General features: G+C 44.7%; 1 protein-coding gene across 1 annotated transcript in view; it reads right to left on the minus strand.

Moving 5' to 3' along the window:
* Window positions 1-5,502: 5,502 nt before the first annotated feature.
* The window catches only part of Dner (delta/notch like EGF repeat containing), a 297,016-nt gene continuing 284,787 nt past the window's right edge, over window positions 5,503-17,731 (minus strand). The window contains exons 12-13 of the mRNA XM_048459360.3: window positions 13,529-13,775; window positions 5,503-6,532 (exon numbers count right to left, since the gene is read on the minus strand). Coding sequence (XP_048315317.3) covers window positions 6,421-6,532; window positions 13,529-13,775 — 359 coding nt within the window. The 3' untranslated portion in view covers window positions 5,503-6,420. The remainder of the gene's footprint in view (window positions 6,533-13,528; window positions 13,776-17,731) is intronic.

The following is a 17,731-nucleotide window of genomic DNA, read 5'->3' on the forward strand; positions in this document are numbered from 1 at the left end:
TCAATAAGAAGCTAGAGCTAATGGGTCAAGCAGTGATTTAATTAATACAGCTTTTATGTGATTATTTTGGTCTAAGCTAGCCAGGCAGCCAGGAACCAACAAGTGACCTCCCACCAACAATGGTGTGTGTATGTATGTGTGTGTGTGTGTGTGTGTGTGTGTGAGAGAGAGAGAGAGAGAGAGAGAGAGAGAGAGAGAGAGAGAAGGAAGAGGGACAGAGACAGAGACAATGAGAGGTGCCCTTAAGTCATGAATAAAATCTACAGAATCCCCTCACACAAGGCATAGTAGTTTGTGTGAGGACATAATTAATTGAAACAACAACATAATTATTGAAACAAAAATTAATTGAAATAGTATTATTCTTTTATTAACCTCAATCCCCTAATGGGGAACCTCAGCCAATCACATTCTGCTTAGGGTGTGTCCCCCTGGGGCCACATAAAACAAATCAAGGATCGAAGCGCTTGCTGCTTCCTCTTTACCCATTGCGTTCTAGAATCACTGAAACCTTGGTTTTGTAAGTTTTCCTTCTGTTTATTAAAGCCATATCTTTTATATTAAGCTAGTCTGGTTAATTTTTAACTACCGATCGACCTTGCCCCTTCAATCCCCACCCTGGGGCCAGCCAATACAAGGAACCGAAAGCTTGTCAAGGCTCTGCACATGCCCAGTGGTGCCATGGTAGTGTGCTAGTGTGAAGTCTGCCTTCATACAAAGACTACAATGTACTGACTTTTCTCTGACACACCATCTTCTCGCTCATCTCGAGCCCGTCTTTTGCTGTACCACTTGATAAATGAGAGCAAAAGCTGTGCTGAAGGTTGAAGACTGTGCCACACACTAGGGGGCTTATTCAAGTTTAATAAAGCTGAGTCACTCTGTGGAGGGCTTTACCATGTAAAGGAAGAGCAGAGGAACACACTGGAAGTACAGATGTACTGTGCTGGCTCTGAGAGGGTGCCTTCCCCTATCCTATGGACCACTTCTACGGTGGAAGCTGCTCAGATGGAGGCTAGCCAACTATACAAAGGCCCAATGAGTCAGTATTTTCAGCTTTGCTGACTAAGACGTAGCTGTCTGAATAGCAAGAAACAAACAAGAGCTCACAAGATGTTTACCAGTGAACAGCAAAATAATGAGCCCTGGTTTTGTATTTACGTCTGCTAATGAAAGTAATTCTCTAAAGGATAGGGAATAGTCTTGCTCAATCAGATTGGGAAGCATTCTTCAGAGGAGCTACTCACTGACATCAGAGCAACTGTGGCTGATTCAAGGTTGGGGTAGAAATAGGAAAGACCAGCTTTAAACATTCTCTTGTGCCATAAAGCAGAACATGGTGCATACACACACACACACCATGATGAGGGCATGCCAAATCAATAATACAGTTGCCACCGGAAGTTCTCAAGGTCAATAAGCAAGATAATGTTGGGTTACGCTCCAACATATTAATAACTATAAATCCATACTGGTATAAATAAATCACCAGATAAGAAAATGAAATAAGTCTCACAAGCAGAATGACAAATAATTTATGGAGATATTGTCCTTAATGAGGTAGACATAGCATCCCATTACTTAAATGGGGTCAGTGAAGACAAAGAGTGCAATAGGGAAAGAGGGTAGGTAACGTAGAGTCCTTCTATGCTGTAGAAGTTTGGCAAACTCTGCTGCAGCAGGTAATGTAGGTCGTGTTGACAGCTGGAGCCCTCGCTAGGATACGATGAAACCTACACTTGATCTCTGTGGTCCTCCTCCCCAAAACCATAGACCCTGGTTGGTTGTGAGTCGAACATCCACAAGTATACACGGAAGAACAATATATACAGCACTTGGCCAATACTACTCAGAACTGTTAAGGATGTTGAAAAGAAGGAAGAGCTGAGAAATCACCTCAGCTAAGACTTGCTTCGGAAGAGGTAAGGATGGGATCCATAGTTTATCGACATATGGTCTAAGTTAACCACTTTGGCTCTTTTTCACTTTGTGGGGGGTGAGCATGCGCACTAGTGAAGCCAGATTAGGGAAAGTGGATCCTATTGCGAGGAACACAAAGTCCTGGTCCTTTCTGTTGTAGCAGAAGAGAGTTTCTGTTCCCCTTTCTTGGAAACATCTAAGGATTCTCTGGTAGTCCCATCACTCTTTGGGGGGTGAAATACTTTTAGGAAGGCCCCCAGAGATTTCCTAAGAGGTCCCACTGACCAAAGCCATGTGTTCAGCTCCAAGAACAAAGGGAACTAAGAAAGATGGCACTTGGCCTTGCTAGTTCTCTGATGCAATAGGAAGAGGGTTCAAGAAGTGGCTGGAGTGGATGCAGTCCATGGTATAGAGCAGTTATCAATAGCGCTCAAAATGTTAAAAATTATTTATCATATATTTCTCTTTCCTGTGGTCTTTCACATCTGTCCTATTAATAAACCGTAAATTCTATCATGATTTAAAATTCTAATTTCAATGTAGCTATGCCTAAAAATTTTTAATGCTTGTTGTAAAACATCATTTGAGAAAAGGATCTAACTAGGCCTAGTAGAGAAGATAACCAGACCAAGTAATTCACATTACAATATATATATATATAGACTCATGGAATTAAACAGAAGCCACTAGGGTAGAATGATTACTTGACAAAGGTAAAAGTTGGTGATCCAAGGACAGGAATTCTAAGCCTCCTTGTGCTAAGTAGAGGCTGTGGGTATATCAAGAAATAATCACCCAATTGCCGAGGACTTTGGGAAGTGATTTTACTGGTGTGTGTCGCTTCCACTTTACTGCAAGAAAAGGGAGCTTATAAAATCCCTACCCAGTGGGCTGGGGACACTGCTGCACCATTTGTAGACTGGAGCTTTGTCTGTCCATCCAGCACTGTAGAGACACGATTGCACCCTATATAGATGACTATCACTATTCCTGCCCATACAGCCTCGCGGAAGTGCCTGAACAGAACAAGGTTGATTTGACCCCACAAAGTCAGAAACCAACACAAGCTCCTGCAGTCCCAAGCACAGTTAGCCTGGCTTATCACATGCTGACTTCACGGGTAGTACAAAGTGACAGCTTCCGTGTGGTTCTGGAGGACTTGACACGGGGGAGAAGATGCTCCCTACTATAGCACTGTGAGCACGTCAGGACACACTGTGGGCCATAAGCACTTACCATCAAGAAGGGTATATTAACCTACTTTATGATAATAGCCACATCTAAAAATAAGAAGGCCAGCAACCATAGTAACAACAGACAGGCTGAACGCTTCCCATATACTGGAGGTGGGGAACACAATATACATGCAATCTGCTCCGTCATTATCCAGATCTCTTTTTCCAATTGTGAAGCTTAAGCACACACAGTTACTTGCCCAAAGCCGTTTTCAAGTAAATGATAAAAGCACAGTTTTAATCGGCTCTGTTGTAACTACATTGCCACAGATCAGAGTTCATCTTCCCTTTGTATTTTCTCAGATGCGTAATTATATGTGTATTTGCTTACTAGACAAAGGGCTGGTATAAAGCAAGCCAAGCTTGGAAGCTAGGATGCTTTCCTCTATCCCTTACTGCTCCTATCAACCCCCACCAGATCGAGAACTTCGTCATAGTTACGTTCCTCTCATGACTTAGCCAAGCCATGTTTAATATAAGACTTGGACTCCTTAGGATAGAATAACTATTGCAACATTTAGCATGTGTTTCTTGTTTGATGGTGTTCATGCTGGTTGTGGTGGCACACACCGGTAGGATTTGCTGAAGGAGGTAGAGGCAGGAGGATCACTAGTTTGAGGCTGGCCCAGGCTACAGAGTTAGTACATGGTCCACCTGAGCACCATATCTTTAAATTTTTATTTATTTATTTTTGGTTTTCTGAGACAAGGTTTCCCTGTAGCTCTGGAACCTGTCCTGGAAGTAGCTCTTGTAGACCAGGCCAGTGTGTGAGCATCCATTATGGTTGAGGAGATGAGTCAGCGGTCAGGAATACTTACTCTTCAAGCACGGGAACCTGAGTTTGGATCCCCAGCCATCAGGTAAGAGCACACTATGGCCTCACTTTCCCATAAAGCCAGTGCTGCAAGCGGGGGGTAACAGGAGGGTCTTTGGGGTTTGCTGACTGGCAAGCCTAACCAAAAAAATTGGTGAGCTCCAAAACTTGTCCCAAGAAACGGTACAGGGTGATAGAGCAGGACACCTGATATCGTTCTGTGACCTCCATATGTGCAGGCACACACCTGCATACACCACACGGACCAGGAGAGGAGAGAGACAGAGATAGAAAGGGTGGAAATGACCTGAGGGGACATGCAACCCTATGGACACTGCCCTGGAGCGCCGAGGAGAAAGCAACAAGAATGGAGCTGTATCAAGCCACCATGGTCAGGATCTCTCCTCATCCACCCAGGTGTCTTTATAGAAAACGACTCCGCAGTGTGTATCCAGAAGTTATGTAACTAAGAGAGTTAATATTTTACTCTTACTCTATTCCCAAACACTGAGAACATTAGCATATTGCACTGTGTTGGTTAACAATTAGAGTGTAGGTGTACTGCTATGTCATTTGTTAGATTGCGGACAGATGTCCTGAGGGTAGAGCTCGGGAGGGAGAAGCATCTGAAATTACTTTTTTCTTAATGCCCGCCCTCGCACCTGATTTCCGGATGTCTTTTGACCTTGTCAAATGGTCCCGTGTAAAGCTAAAGATGCATGGCTTTCCCCAAAATGTGATACTGGGACTTTAATGCAGGATTTGAAGAAGCGTGGAATTGTGTGCATAGATACTCTAAGCTGCCTTCAGATTTCTAAGAGTGAGGAGCTGTTCCCTGGGGTAATTTCATTCCACCTACAAAGGAGAGCAGTGGGGAAGATATTTCTTGAGGCACCTGCCCATTATGAGCAAACACAACCTTGGATCATTGATACAGCCTGCGTCTCATGTAGATTCATGACTATAGGCAAGAATTTCTCCCTGATTCTCTTCCCACTCTTCATGTTGATAAACAGCAGCAGCCAACAGTAATAAAGATTCACAGAGTGCAGAGAATGACCCCAGCAGCCATAGAGATGCCATGTCAGTCTTGAAACAGAATATTTGATGTGAGCTAGTTTCATAATGAAAGAGGAGCCTATTTAGCTCAGAATAGAGGCTCAAATTCCAAGATCAGGTTGCCTTCTGTGAAGGAATCATGGTAGGTGGTGTCTTAACGGGGGAAGTCATGTGTAGCAAAGAAAGTCAGAAAGACACTCAGGATTTGAACTGTCTTATACCGGATTTTCGTGAGACTTACCTTAATCCTTTTTCAAGACAGCTCCCAAACTTAAAGACCTCTCCTCAGGCCTCACCCTCTTAAAGGCTCCATGTCACTATTTGGGTCAACACAAGAACCTCTTAGAGATTCATTCAAACCATACACAAGCTGTCCCTCGGGCTTTTTAAATGTCATAAACAGTTGGATGGGTTGACAGTCAATATCATATCTGAAACATTTCAGGTTAATTCTTAAAGAAGGAGACAAGTAGATCCTCGACCTGCTAACGTTTATTCATTATTCTTTGAAATTAGCAAGAATCATAAGAAGCACATATCAATCAAATACAGCCACAAAGATGTTTTGGGTATAAATAAAGGTGCACTATGAGACACACTGCAGAAGGGACCATCACCTTTTACACTACCTCTTAGCAAGAAGCACCTGCAACGTAATTTAATCCACTCACAGATAAGAAAAACACTTGACTTTTAAAAGGAAATATATATATATATAGGTTGAAACTGATTAGTATTTGCCTCCCAAAACCCTTCCCTTGTTTGCGTTTACAAGGTCAAGGACTGTTACAAAAGTGACCAAAACAAACTCGAAAGAAAAATGTTTCCTCAGAGTTCAACAGAACAGTGCAGAAAATAAGTTACTTACCCATGCACAGAATAAGGCAGAGGCTAATTTCATTCGGGTTAGGAATAATAAATTTAACTAGTTTTCTTTTTCACAACACAGACATCTCAGACGTCACATCATATTAAGTAACGATTATACTGAATTATGCATCATACTCTACTTACTTTCCTAACTCTACTCAGCAAGTCGGCACTCGCGCCAAAAGAAGCTCTTCCCGTGGAAGGCTGGCTGCAACAACCACGGAAGTCCGTCTGGGTCTCACAGTAGGATCTACTGTCAAGAGAGCCCATACTCTGTCGAAGCAGACAGTGGTGAGAGCTGAAGGTACATTAAAACATGGTCTATGGATTTCACAAATTCTGGGTTTTTAAAATACTTTTTTTTTTTCAAACTAAAAGCTGCAGAGACTTAGTTCCTCGGTAGTCTACTGGAAACTCGTGAGCAGCTAACGTTTAAATTTCTTAAGCTTTTTAATTTTCTTAAAAATATTTAAATGATCTTAGTATCTCATCTTTTTTGAAAAATAATCCCCCCAAAAAAGATTACAAATCTTTTGTTTTAATCAGTGTGACCAAGGGCTTGTCATCAGGGCTGTAATCCTCGTAGGCAATGGGAGTCACGTCATACATCGCAGGCCGAGATTTCTTCCCAAACCTGAAATCACAGTCAGAAAGGACTCTGGTTACACGAGAATTGGATTCCAAATTCTATTAAAAGTGAGTGCTAAGAATAATCTCCATGATGGCATTGTTGGGCTTTTATTTGGGGGGGGGGCTATTGTTGTTGTTTTGATGCATGTGTGTATGTGGCTGTCGTTGTTTGTTTATTGTTTTCAGGGTAACCCACAGAGACAGCTGACCTAAGCTTGTGGGACCTCACGGACTCTGGACCAACAACTAGAGAGTTGGCATGGGAACAACCTAGGCCCTCTGCATCTGGGTGACAGTAGTGTAGCTCGGTCTTTTGTGGGGCTCCTAGCAGAAGGACCAGGACCAGTTCCTGATGCATGAGCTGGGTCCTTAGAACCTATTCCCTTGGGTGGGATGCCTTGCACAGCCTTGATGCAAGCGGGGAGGAGCTTGGTCCTGCCTCAACTTGATATGCCATGCTGTGTTGACTCCCATGGGAGACCTTACCCCTCCTAAATGATGATGAAGAATGAATGGATTGGGAGGGTGGGTAGAAGTGAGGTGGGGAGACAGGAAACTGTGGGTGGTATGTGAAAGAAAGAAGGAAAGAAAGGAAGGAAGAGAAGAAAGAATAGTTTGCATATGCGTGAGCTTGGACCTAAGCTTGGTCCTCCTGCACCCATGTAAAACCTAGGGCAGTGTTGCTGGTGTACCCCAGTGCTATAGGCATGGAGGGGAGCAGATGGATCCCAGAACTTACTGGCCACCCAGTCTAGCTAATCATACACATGCACATCACACACATACACACACATACACACACATACACATCACATACATACATACACATCACATACATACACACACATGCACATCACATACATACACACACATGCACATAACATACATACACATGCGCACAACACACATGTGCACAACACACACACATTACACACATACACATGCACATCATACACACATGCACATCACACATACCTACACATACACATGCATAACCTACATACAATACACACACATACACTCATATACCTACATGTAACACACATACTCTCATACAAGCATATAGGTATACTCATATACCTACATATATATTACACACACAAAAATAACATTCAAGAACTATAAAAATACTCTAAAGTACATTCTTTAGCATGTATAAAAACTTGAGGCATCCTGATATTAACACTGACTGGGGAATAAACATTAGTCTTTAGTTCAGGAGACAAAATGGATTAATGTGAAAACATCCAGGATAAATCGTGGCGAATCAGGCAGGACAGCTCCACACCTGACTTAAGACAACATGAATTGATCTCTCCTTTTCTTCAAGACCCATAAATATCTAGAGAGACTGTTCTGTTTTCCATCCTTTCTCATGACTAGCGAGCAAAATGGCAGGCGGTGGTCCCCAGGTAGCACCCAGACAGTCTCTGACCTGGGGGTTTGGAGGGGGTAAGCTGGAAAGGCTCTGAGATCATCTGAAATCCCAAACACAAAAAGCCAAGAAGAAAGAAATGACCTACAGCACTGAGGTGTTTGCTCACAAATGCTGTCGGTGTTCCCCATCAGTTCCCTCAGCCCCCAGGAGTATCCTTTTCCTCTGAGTACCAAGCTATTGCCCGACAGACCTATGCATAGCGATGTTGCCTCAGCAGCAGGACTGATGCCCAGATGCCAGAAGAGTTAAAACTCCAAGTGCAAGACTCTCTGCCAAACCAGTCCTTAGAGAATAATTATTAAAATATAGCCAGTTCAACTTCTGGGTGGTCTCTTCCCAGGCGAGACCTCACTTTCCCCCAAGTGTCTGGAGTGAAAGAGCTTACGGTCTTCCACGGAAACCTACCATTGTTTCTTCTTCATATATGTGACTTTTTTAAAAAAATAAATTATTTTACTTCCAGCAAAGCTCATTAAAAGGAGATTTTTAAAAACCACCTCAAATTCTGAAAAGGTTAAGAAGGGTACCCAAGGGATCAAAAGGGCTTACTTACCATGGCTCCCTCCCTCTGTTCTCCTCTCTCTTTGTTACCTTTGGAATGTCTGCGTTCTCACGTACAAAGGTGAGAAGCAGGAGGGAGTGGGGAATGAGAAAGAGGGCACAAACTCATGGTAATCCTCCTGCTCCAGCCTCTCAAGTCCTGGTATTCCAGGCATAAGTTGCCACCATGCCTGAAATGATCTTTGATTTCTAGACCTTCATCGGTTGCCTTCCAATCTACTCAAGATTGGCTGACCTTCAAGAGCACAGAGGGGCCACCACGAAAAATGCATGGTTAACACATTCTGCCACCACTAACCCAGAGTAACCATTAAAATGTTAAAAAGGCCCTAAGTAGAATCGTTTCTGAATTGCAAGACATTGCTGAACACCCACAAACCATGCTGGCATTGACATAGGGTTGGACCTCACCATATAGCCTGCTAATCTGTCTGGATGAGGCCCATGCTATCCGAAGACAGGAAAAGTGGCCACATTATGACACTTGTTAAATTCCTTACTTGCTCCCAAGTGAAAACATGGGAGGCTACTCTACGGTAGAGAACTTTGATAGATTATTTTTCATAGAAGATCTAGATGCATTGGTAACAACAGTGATGATTTAGAAGGAATGCTGACCACTGAGCCTCCTCAGCCCTAGCCTGGTGGCCCTGGGATGTGTTCCGGTGCAAACACTGATGTCAGGATGAATCACAGGCATTCACTGACTAAATGAATCGATTGTTTGGCCAAAAGAAAAGCAATGTGGACAGCTGAACAAGCTCAACACACCCTTTTAAAGCCACTGGTTAGGTGGTTTCAGTTTGAAAAAGAATCTGTCTTCTTAAAGCCCGGGTTTTAAATTAGATATCTCGGTTTTGCGCCATGTTTTGACAAGCAGTAATTTAAATGGCTGAGAACATCAGTGTCACCGTGAAGCCAAAGACTGACAAGGAAAGTCTGTGAAATGGCAGATCCGCTGAACGTGACAGCCAAAGTCCAGGCCCACTCACTTGAGCACGTGCAAAGAGGACGAGTAAACAGGGCACCTGAACCTTGTGCCCAGGCTCGCTTGCTCAGTTAGGTGACGCAATGCCAATGAGATCATCTGCATGGGTCAGAAAGTGTAATGCTGACGACAAGGGCTGGTTGAAATCAGACTAGGACAGGAAGAGTGGACCAGCAGATTAGGAGCTGCCTACTCAACGGCCCAATCAGTGTGAACTGTCTCCTTGGATGAGCTACAAAGTTAAACCCAAAGTGCAGGGTCTAGCATATGGAAGCTAAGAGAGCGTCTGTTACAGACACTGGGGTGTGTGAGCACCCGTAAGCTGAGACAAGGCTGTCTTTGTCTCTCCTGCACCTCTCAAGGTGGTGAGTACATGCCTATTTGCGGTCATGCTGAAACGCTAACTGCTTTTCATATCTCCTTTGTTCCTTGGAAATGGCCCTGTGCTTCCTAAAGACTGGCCGCACCAGAGACTCTCAAGAGAGGTATTCTACTTTTCTCTTCTCCGTATTACGATTTCATCTACAAAGTCCACACTGAAGAACCATATAATTTACAAAAACAAATCAATAAAAAGGCAATATATATATATATATACATACATACATATTGGTTTTTAGATATAATGTTTTGAGTAAGTTTACAAATTTGTATTGTACTACATTTGTAGCTATCCTGAGCCATATGAGGCCAATGGGTTACAGGTGGCCCATCCTAGTTGGTCTCAGTACAAATACTGTCAACATCACACCAGCATCTTAACCATATTTGATAACAAATCCTGAGTGTCTAACTCATTCTCTGAAAGAGAAAAAGATGCTCTAGCCAGTCATAAATAAGGTAGGAAAACAAGCACATTCTCCTAGCTCCTGAAAGCAATCAAAGCAACACCATAAAAAAAAGTCAGGTTGATCTGACGATAAGCAAGGCCTGCATTTAAAGGTGTGTTATTTGAGAATAAGAGAATATGTCTTTCTGTTCTCCTTGTTCTACCTTTTGTAAACACTTCTAGGCAATAGACCTAGGCGCCACGACATGACTTCACCATCCAGAAATGGCAAGCCATGGATCTGTCCCTTCCGATAGTGATAATCGCTCTGCCACCTGAGTGTACATAAGGCAGTTGTGGGACAGGTGGCTTCTGGGACAAAGGAGAGGAAATAAATACCTTCTCAGTGTAGCTGATAACTGATATCAGAGGCACCAGATGATTTCTGGGTCCCTCATGAACGTCTCAGGTGACCCACTTGGAATGTATCACTTCCAGGCTCACAGCCAGGAAACAGCCCGTGAAATGGGCATTTGCTACAGGCCATGTTTGGAAACTAGAGAGAAGGGAACATCAAAGGGACCAAGCTTGGCCCTGCTCTTTCTAGAGTTTCCAGGAACAGACAGCTAAGAAGCCAACTCACCAGAGATCTGGCTGCAGATTCTTCGTGGCAGGCGCCAGAGCAGGTTGTAGCTACAGAGCCCTTCGGGCAAGAAGTTACTCTGAATTCCAGATTCTTGGGAAGGTGTGACCTTCCTGGGGACTGCTTCCTCTGTGCTTACTAAAGGACACTGGAGCTTACTGGCTAGGATTATGCACTATGCATTTTGATAAAGATGAGCAACAAATAGGAATCAGGTTTGGGAATGCTACCTTGCCTCTGCTTTCCTGCCTGACTATTCCGTTATCTTCCCAGAGAGCTGTCTCTCTCAATGATCTGGTCCTGAGATGCCATATTCCTCCACTTAGGGAATTACAAAGGATCTTAGCCACATTTCTCTGAGACTCTTCTTCCTGGGTCTCCCAAACAACCAAGTATAAAGCTATACTCTTGCTTCCCTCTATGAGCTAAGTTCTTCTAGGAGTACCAGAGAGAGGGGAGACTTCAGCACCAAGAATCTTGTTAGTTCTCCACTCTTTTTTTTCACCCTCTGCCTCCAGTCCTCGTCCTCTTGGCTGGAGCCGTGCACTGAGCTAGTACTTGGGGGACTCAGACAAGACAAAACATCCTATGCCAACACAAACTGAGATCATCCATTCATGTCAGACTTCAGATTTTAGTGACATTTGCTACATGGCCAGGACCTGTTGGAGAGACAGAACTGAAAGGAGAGATTTGGGGTTTTTTATTATTATTATTGTGTATACAATATTCTGTCTGCGTGTATGCCTGCAGGCCAGAAGAGGGCACCAGACCTCATAACACATGGTTGTGAGACACCATGTGGTTGCCGGGAATTGAACTCAGGACCTTTGGAAGAACAAGCAATGCTCTTAACCACTGAGCCATCTCTCCGAAAGAAGAGATTTGAATAAACAGTGGAGTTTGTGTGGATTGGCCCTGGGCTTCCTAGAAGCTGGGTGGCCTGAACTGATCCTGAGAGGAAACATCCAGGTGCACATCCATGTAGGTCCCCTCCACTGGTTCCCCTCCCTCACAATCACAAGTACCCCAAGGTGCAGCTCCCAGTGAGAATTTGAGGCAAATGCTACAAGTTATCCAAATTCAATCTCTGACTCTTCTCTATGGAACTAGGCTCTATTCCTGTTTCTGGAACTTCCCTTTGAGGGAGGAAGACTATGAACCTCTTATCTTCTGCTTCCACTCTTGGGATTTGGAGTATGTTTGTGTCTTTACTGATACATTATCCTAATAAAGATAATACCGCCAGCAGTTTCCACAAGCCCCACTCTCGATACCAACCCCAGGGAGATGGAGAGATCTATTTGTGGTTAAGAGCCCTTGCTGCTCTTGCAGAGAACTGGAGTTTGGTTCCAGGCAGCTCAGAAGTACCTGTAATTCCACCTCCAGAAGAAGGGATACGACACCTTCTTCTGGGTTCTAAGTGCAACTTCACATAGGCACATGCATGCACACACACACACACAATCCAAAGTACATTTTTATTTATAAAAACTAAATTCAGTACATTGACTTTCTGAATTGTGTGTTTCAAATTATTCTGTCAACTCATAGGAAATAATTTTGCTGCTGATTTTGGAATGACACCCAGCCATTTGCTGGCCTTCCCAGCAATATCATAGATAGATCTAGGAGAAAGTAAATATGTAATTATCTACGGACAGAATAATTTAATGTCCTGTAATTTAACAATTGTCTTGCTCTTTAAGGAGGGGATTGGAGAGACCTGTGCTTGCAGACAGTTGAGGGAACCAGATGGAAGAGAGGCAGGGAACGGAGTAATGGCACTTCCGGTCACACTATGCTTCTGCTCGCCCTCTCGCACACCAGCTCCTGGCTTTCCTCCAGGAAAGGACACTGACTTCCAAAACGCAAACTCTAAGCATCAGGTGACAGTGATTGATGACATCTGTAGGCCCTGGAATCCAAGAGGATAGTCTACACTCATAGTGACTGCTTTAAAGCAAGCAAGAAATCGTCAGGCTGAGGGGATGTCTCAGTTAGTAAAGCCTTGCCTTGCCAACACAGGACTTAAATTCAATCCCAGGACCCTGCTAAAAATGCTAGATATGGCGGCATGGGCCTGTAGTCCCAGCACTGGGGAAGCAGAGATAGGAAGATTCCTAGGGCATGCTGGTAGGAAAATCCAGCCTCATTGGTGAGCTCCTGATCTCTAATGCGAGAGACTCTGCCTATCTCAAAGGAACTAGACAACATCTGAAGATGACACAAGTTGCTCTCAGACCTTCACACACACATACACACACACACACACACACACACACACACATGACACGCAAGGCATTCATCCATACATATGCATATGCATATACATATTTATAAAAAATGTTAATGCACAGTGATGAAGAATCATGTGTGTACCGCTGCAAACAACACCAATCAGATGGATGAATATATTCAATATAAACATAACTGGCCACAGCTTTAAAGGGTCACCCATGAAGTGGACCAGGACTATCTTCAGGACCTTGTTCAGTTCCTGTTTTATTTTTTGAAGACCCTCTCTCATGGCTGTGAAGTCCTCATGAGAGCATAGCCCTGGAGCCCAGGTCTCCCCGGCTGCAGATGCGCAGAGCTTACCTGGCATGCCGGATGGACGCGATGGCATTGCTGAACTCGCTGTCGATGCTGCGGCAGTTGTAGAACTCCTCGTAGGCAGGCCGGGAGGAGCCCTGGTACTCGATGCGGCTGATGCGGCAGATGCCCACAATCAGGATGATGAGCATGAGCACGAAGGCCACGCAGAGGGCGCCGATGATGATGTAGAGTGAGTGCCGGGGCATGTTGGTGAGGCTCTCGGCCATGTGCCCAGACTTCCACTGCAGGTCTGAAGGCAGAGACAGAGTAACGACAAAGGATGAATTGTAGTAGTCCGTGCGCCGCGGCACTAACTTCACATGAGCGCCCTCTAAGCTAGGAAAGAGTCTTTCTGCAAACAATCCAGATCAAGATTCAATATCTTTAACATTAAGGGTCACTGACAAATTACAAAGAAAAACCAAGAATACAGCTACTTTGGTTTAGATGTGAAATGTCCCCGAAGGACCATGTGTTTGAATACTTGGTTCCTAGTTGATGGGCCTGTTTAGGATGCAGAACCTTTAAGAGGTGGAACCCTACTAGAAGTCTAGAGTCACTGGCGGGGAAGGGGCTAGCCCTGCTTCCTGTTCATACCTGCTTCCTGACTGCATGTGCTTTCTCCCACCATGATGGACTGTCTCCCCTCCAACTGAGAGTCACAAGAAAACCTGCCTTCCTGAAGTCGCTTCTCTTTGGATATTGTGTCACAACCAGAAAAGTAATTAACTCCATAGTCACTTTCAAAATACAATTCTTCTACCTGTTGCAAATATTATCTTAAAATAATGGAAACCACAATTGACAATGATGTAGAAATGGAGGCTGCAAATTGACACTTGACCCTTCTTGGGAACTTAAGGGTAGAACTTCATCTCAGATTTGACCACTTTAGACTCCCTGCTGAAGAAACGGCCCTGTAAATGTGCACAGCACTGTCTACAAAAACATTCATCCCAGGGTCATAATATTTAAGTGTTAAATAATCAACCACCGCATATTTACAAACAGCTCAGAAAATAAGGTCAGGCCTCATGTACTTACCTCTCAAAGTCAATAAATAGTAATAGTTTATCATTCTGCTTTATTTTCCTTTCACATATTTTTAAAAAGAAATAATATGTTGTAGATAAAGATGAAGTCCCCCCACTCCCATGTCCTCTCCTCACCCCACCAGCCCCCAAACAATTTATAAGAGTCAAAAGGAGGAAGACAATCCAAATATTCAACTCTAAGTGAGACAGAAAGAAAGATATTCATTATACAGTGCAAACAAATAGAATTCAGTCAAATGAGACCTACTCATGGGGTAAAAGTAATTCAGCAATAACAGTGAGTTTTAAATAGTTTCTTGGGCATTGAGAAGCTCAAAATAGGCTCATAACACTAGCAAGTTTACCCTGCTTCCATAGATGGGCTAAGATCTTACAAACATCTTCTTTTAATCATAACTCCCAGAACATACATTATTTTCACCACCTCACCCACACAAGAGAGCAGCCTCGCAAATTGACATTCCTTTAGTGAAAGCAAGATAGAAGCTAAGGCCTGCGTGTCCTGTGTGCATCAACAGTGACCACCACTGGAAGACAGGATTATAAGTGATTTTAGGGCCTTTTGTTTGCTTTTCAATCATTTTTAGAAATAATGGCCTATTATTTGTGTAATCGAGAAATGAACAATAACTGTTGGTATAAACGCCCATAAGAGAACCTCCACAGAGCAGTTGAAAGAGCACAGCCCTTCTGTATCCCAGCTCCGACATCTGATCCACCTCCCTGAGCCTCAGTCCCTTCACATGCAACAGGGAAGCAGCCACGCCAACCCTGCTGGTCTATCGTGAGCATCAGTCAGAAAACCGTGAAAAAGCATAGTGAGAGAAGGCACTCGGAGGGGGGCGGGGTTAGCACTTCCAACTGAGATGCTGGAAGCAGGAAGGATGAAGAAGCTACACTGTCCTGTGAGGATTTTAAGGCATCAGCTGCCCCTGACCTTCCATCAGCCTCTGTCAACAGGGACAAAATGAAGGACTGGATGTCAGCCGGTGACTGACATTGGTCGGCAGTGACAGGCGATGTCGTCTTTGCAGATTTGCATGCCAATGGAAATGTCCAGCTGTTAAGACCAGGATGTGGAAGGAAACAGCAAATCAAAAGGAGCTGGGTTTTCTCTATTGGAGTCATATCATCGACACCGCCATCACCCACGGTAGGACTTTTCCTGGTGTCCAGATAGAGTATTAAGAGAAAGGGAGGATCAGGAACACACCTCAAGGCGCCTTTCACTAGCCTGGTTGTGTAAGAGTACTGTCACATGCTCAGCTACATCTTCAGGGACCATGGCTTCTGAGAACCCACTATTCTTGACCTTGAACAAACTGAAGGAGAGGACACAGACATGCAGACAAGGAGCCGGGCCTGTAGACCCATGTCCTAGAGGCCCTAACGGAGAAGTGGGCTCTGCTCTTGGTCTTGAAGTTTCTAGAAAGCCTGAAGAGATGGGATGAAGGAAGACTCTTCTGAGCCTGCAGCCAGATCACCCAATCCCTGAATACCTCACGGAGGCCTGTGACATCTGGTTTGACATTTCCATCCATGGCTGCCTGCTGGGAAAGCTACCTCATCCTCGGGGTGCTCGCTCCTCGGCTGAGCCAATACACAGAGACAGGGAGAGCAATGTAACATGCTGCAAAGACAGAGTCTCCACGGACGGCAGAAGGTATTTTCAGAAAGCAAAACTGAGGCTCAGTCCCCAAGTCAGCAGCCCTTTCTGTTGGCAATCGCTACCACCTGCTTGGAAAGACAACTCTGTTTTCTGGCTGAAAAAGTAAGTGTGGTTCGCTAGGTTTCCAAGTATTATAGCATTTATTCCCTTAAAAATCCAGCGGCAGGCTGGAGTCCAAGGCTCCACAGAACGTTTTAGCATCCGTTTAGCATCAACACGAGGGTGGCCAGGGTGCTTTCTGCTCCAGCCCGTGGACTGCTCAGATATGATGGCCAGGGAGGATCAGAATTTTTTTAAGTTATGTTTGTGTGTATGTGTATGTGCGTACACGTGTGTGCAAGTATGTGCATGCACATGCATGCATGTCAGAGCACATGAGTCAAGGTCAAAGGACAACTTCTACCATGGTATCAGTGCTCTCCTGCCATGTGCAGCCTGGGTCTGACACTCAGGTCAGTCAGACCTGCAGACCCATTTCCTGGAGGCCTAACAGAAAAGTGGTCCCTGCGCTTGGCCTTGAAGCTTCTAGAAAGCCTGAAGAGATGGGATGAAGACTCTTCGGAGCCAGCAGGCTGATTACCCAATCCCCGAATACCTCGCAGAGGCCTGTGACATCTGGTTTGACATTTCCATTCCTGGCTACCTGCGCAGCTGCCGAGGCAGCAGAGGAACTGGGAAAGATACCTCATCCTCAGGGTGGTGCCTCAGCAGCAAGTACCTTTCTCTGTGGAGCGACCTCTCCGGCCCTCACAGGAGTTCACGGTGGCCTCCTGAGCTTTAAGCGTGTGTGTGAGAAACACTCATGTCACACTGACTGTGTACATGGTCTCACCCCCACGTGAGAACTGCTGTGAAGAAAACATCGTGCCTATTACTGGTCAGGACAGCATCGCCCCACGTGTGACGAGTTGCCCGCAGTTTGTATGTCCCTCCATCTGAATCACTGCTCAAGTATCTGCATTTCAAGGTGTGACATTAAAAAGAAATCTATTGTGATTTCTCAAAAAAAAAAAAAAAGCTGTCCTCGTCTTTAAAGCTAAATTCACTAAATTCATCTTTACTGTCATCTGAAATACTCTTGACAGAAGTGAAGGTGGCTGCTCCACAAGGTAATTAATTGGTTTAGGAGCCAGCCTGAATCTGCCTAATCTAACCCTGGGCCTGAGAGGCACCAAATGCACCCTCACCAGGTGGCTGCAAATGCCATCTCCCATCCAGGCTCCATCTTTGCGAGGCATGGATTTTCCACGTTCCCCGAGTCCCCACTGCACGTTCCCCGAGTCCCCACCGCACGTTCCCCGAGTCCCCACTGCACATTCCCCTAGTCCTCACTGCACGAATCATTTGCTGTGCTGGCTGCAGCCCAGCCTGGAGAAGAAATCTTAAACCTGAACGTGCAGATGGGATTGTCCCATGGGCCCCAGCAGGTGTGCGACCAGGAATGCTCGCGCAAGAGCTGTTTGGGGAAAATTTCATAAATGC

The sequence above is a fragment of the Myodes glareolus genome, chromosome 1 (assembly GCF_982192425.1).
Source record: "Myodes glareolus chromosome 1, mMyoGla1.1, whole genome shotgun sequence".
In the NCBI taxonomy this organism is placed as follows: domain Eukaryota; kingdom Metazoa; phylum Chordata; class Mammalia; order Rodentia; family Cricetidae; genus Myodes; species Myodes glareolus.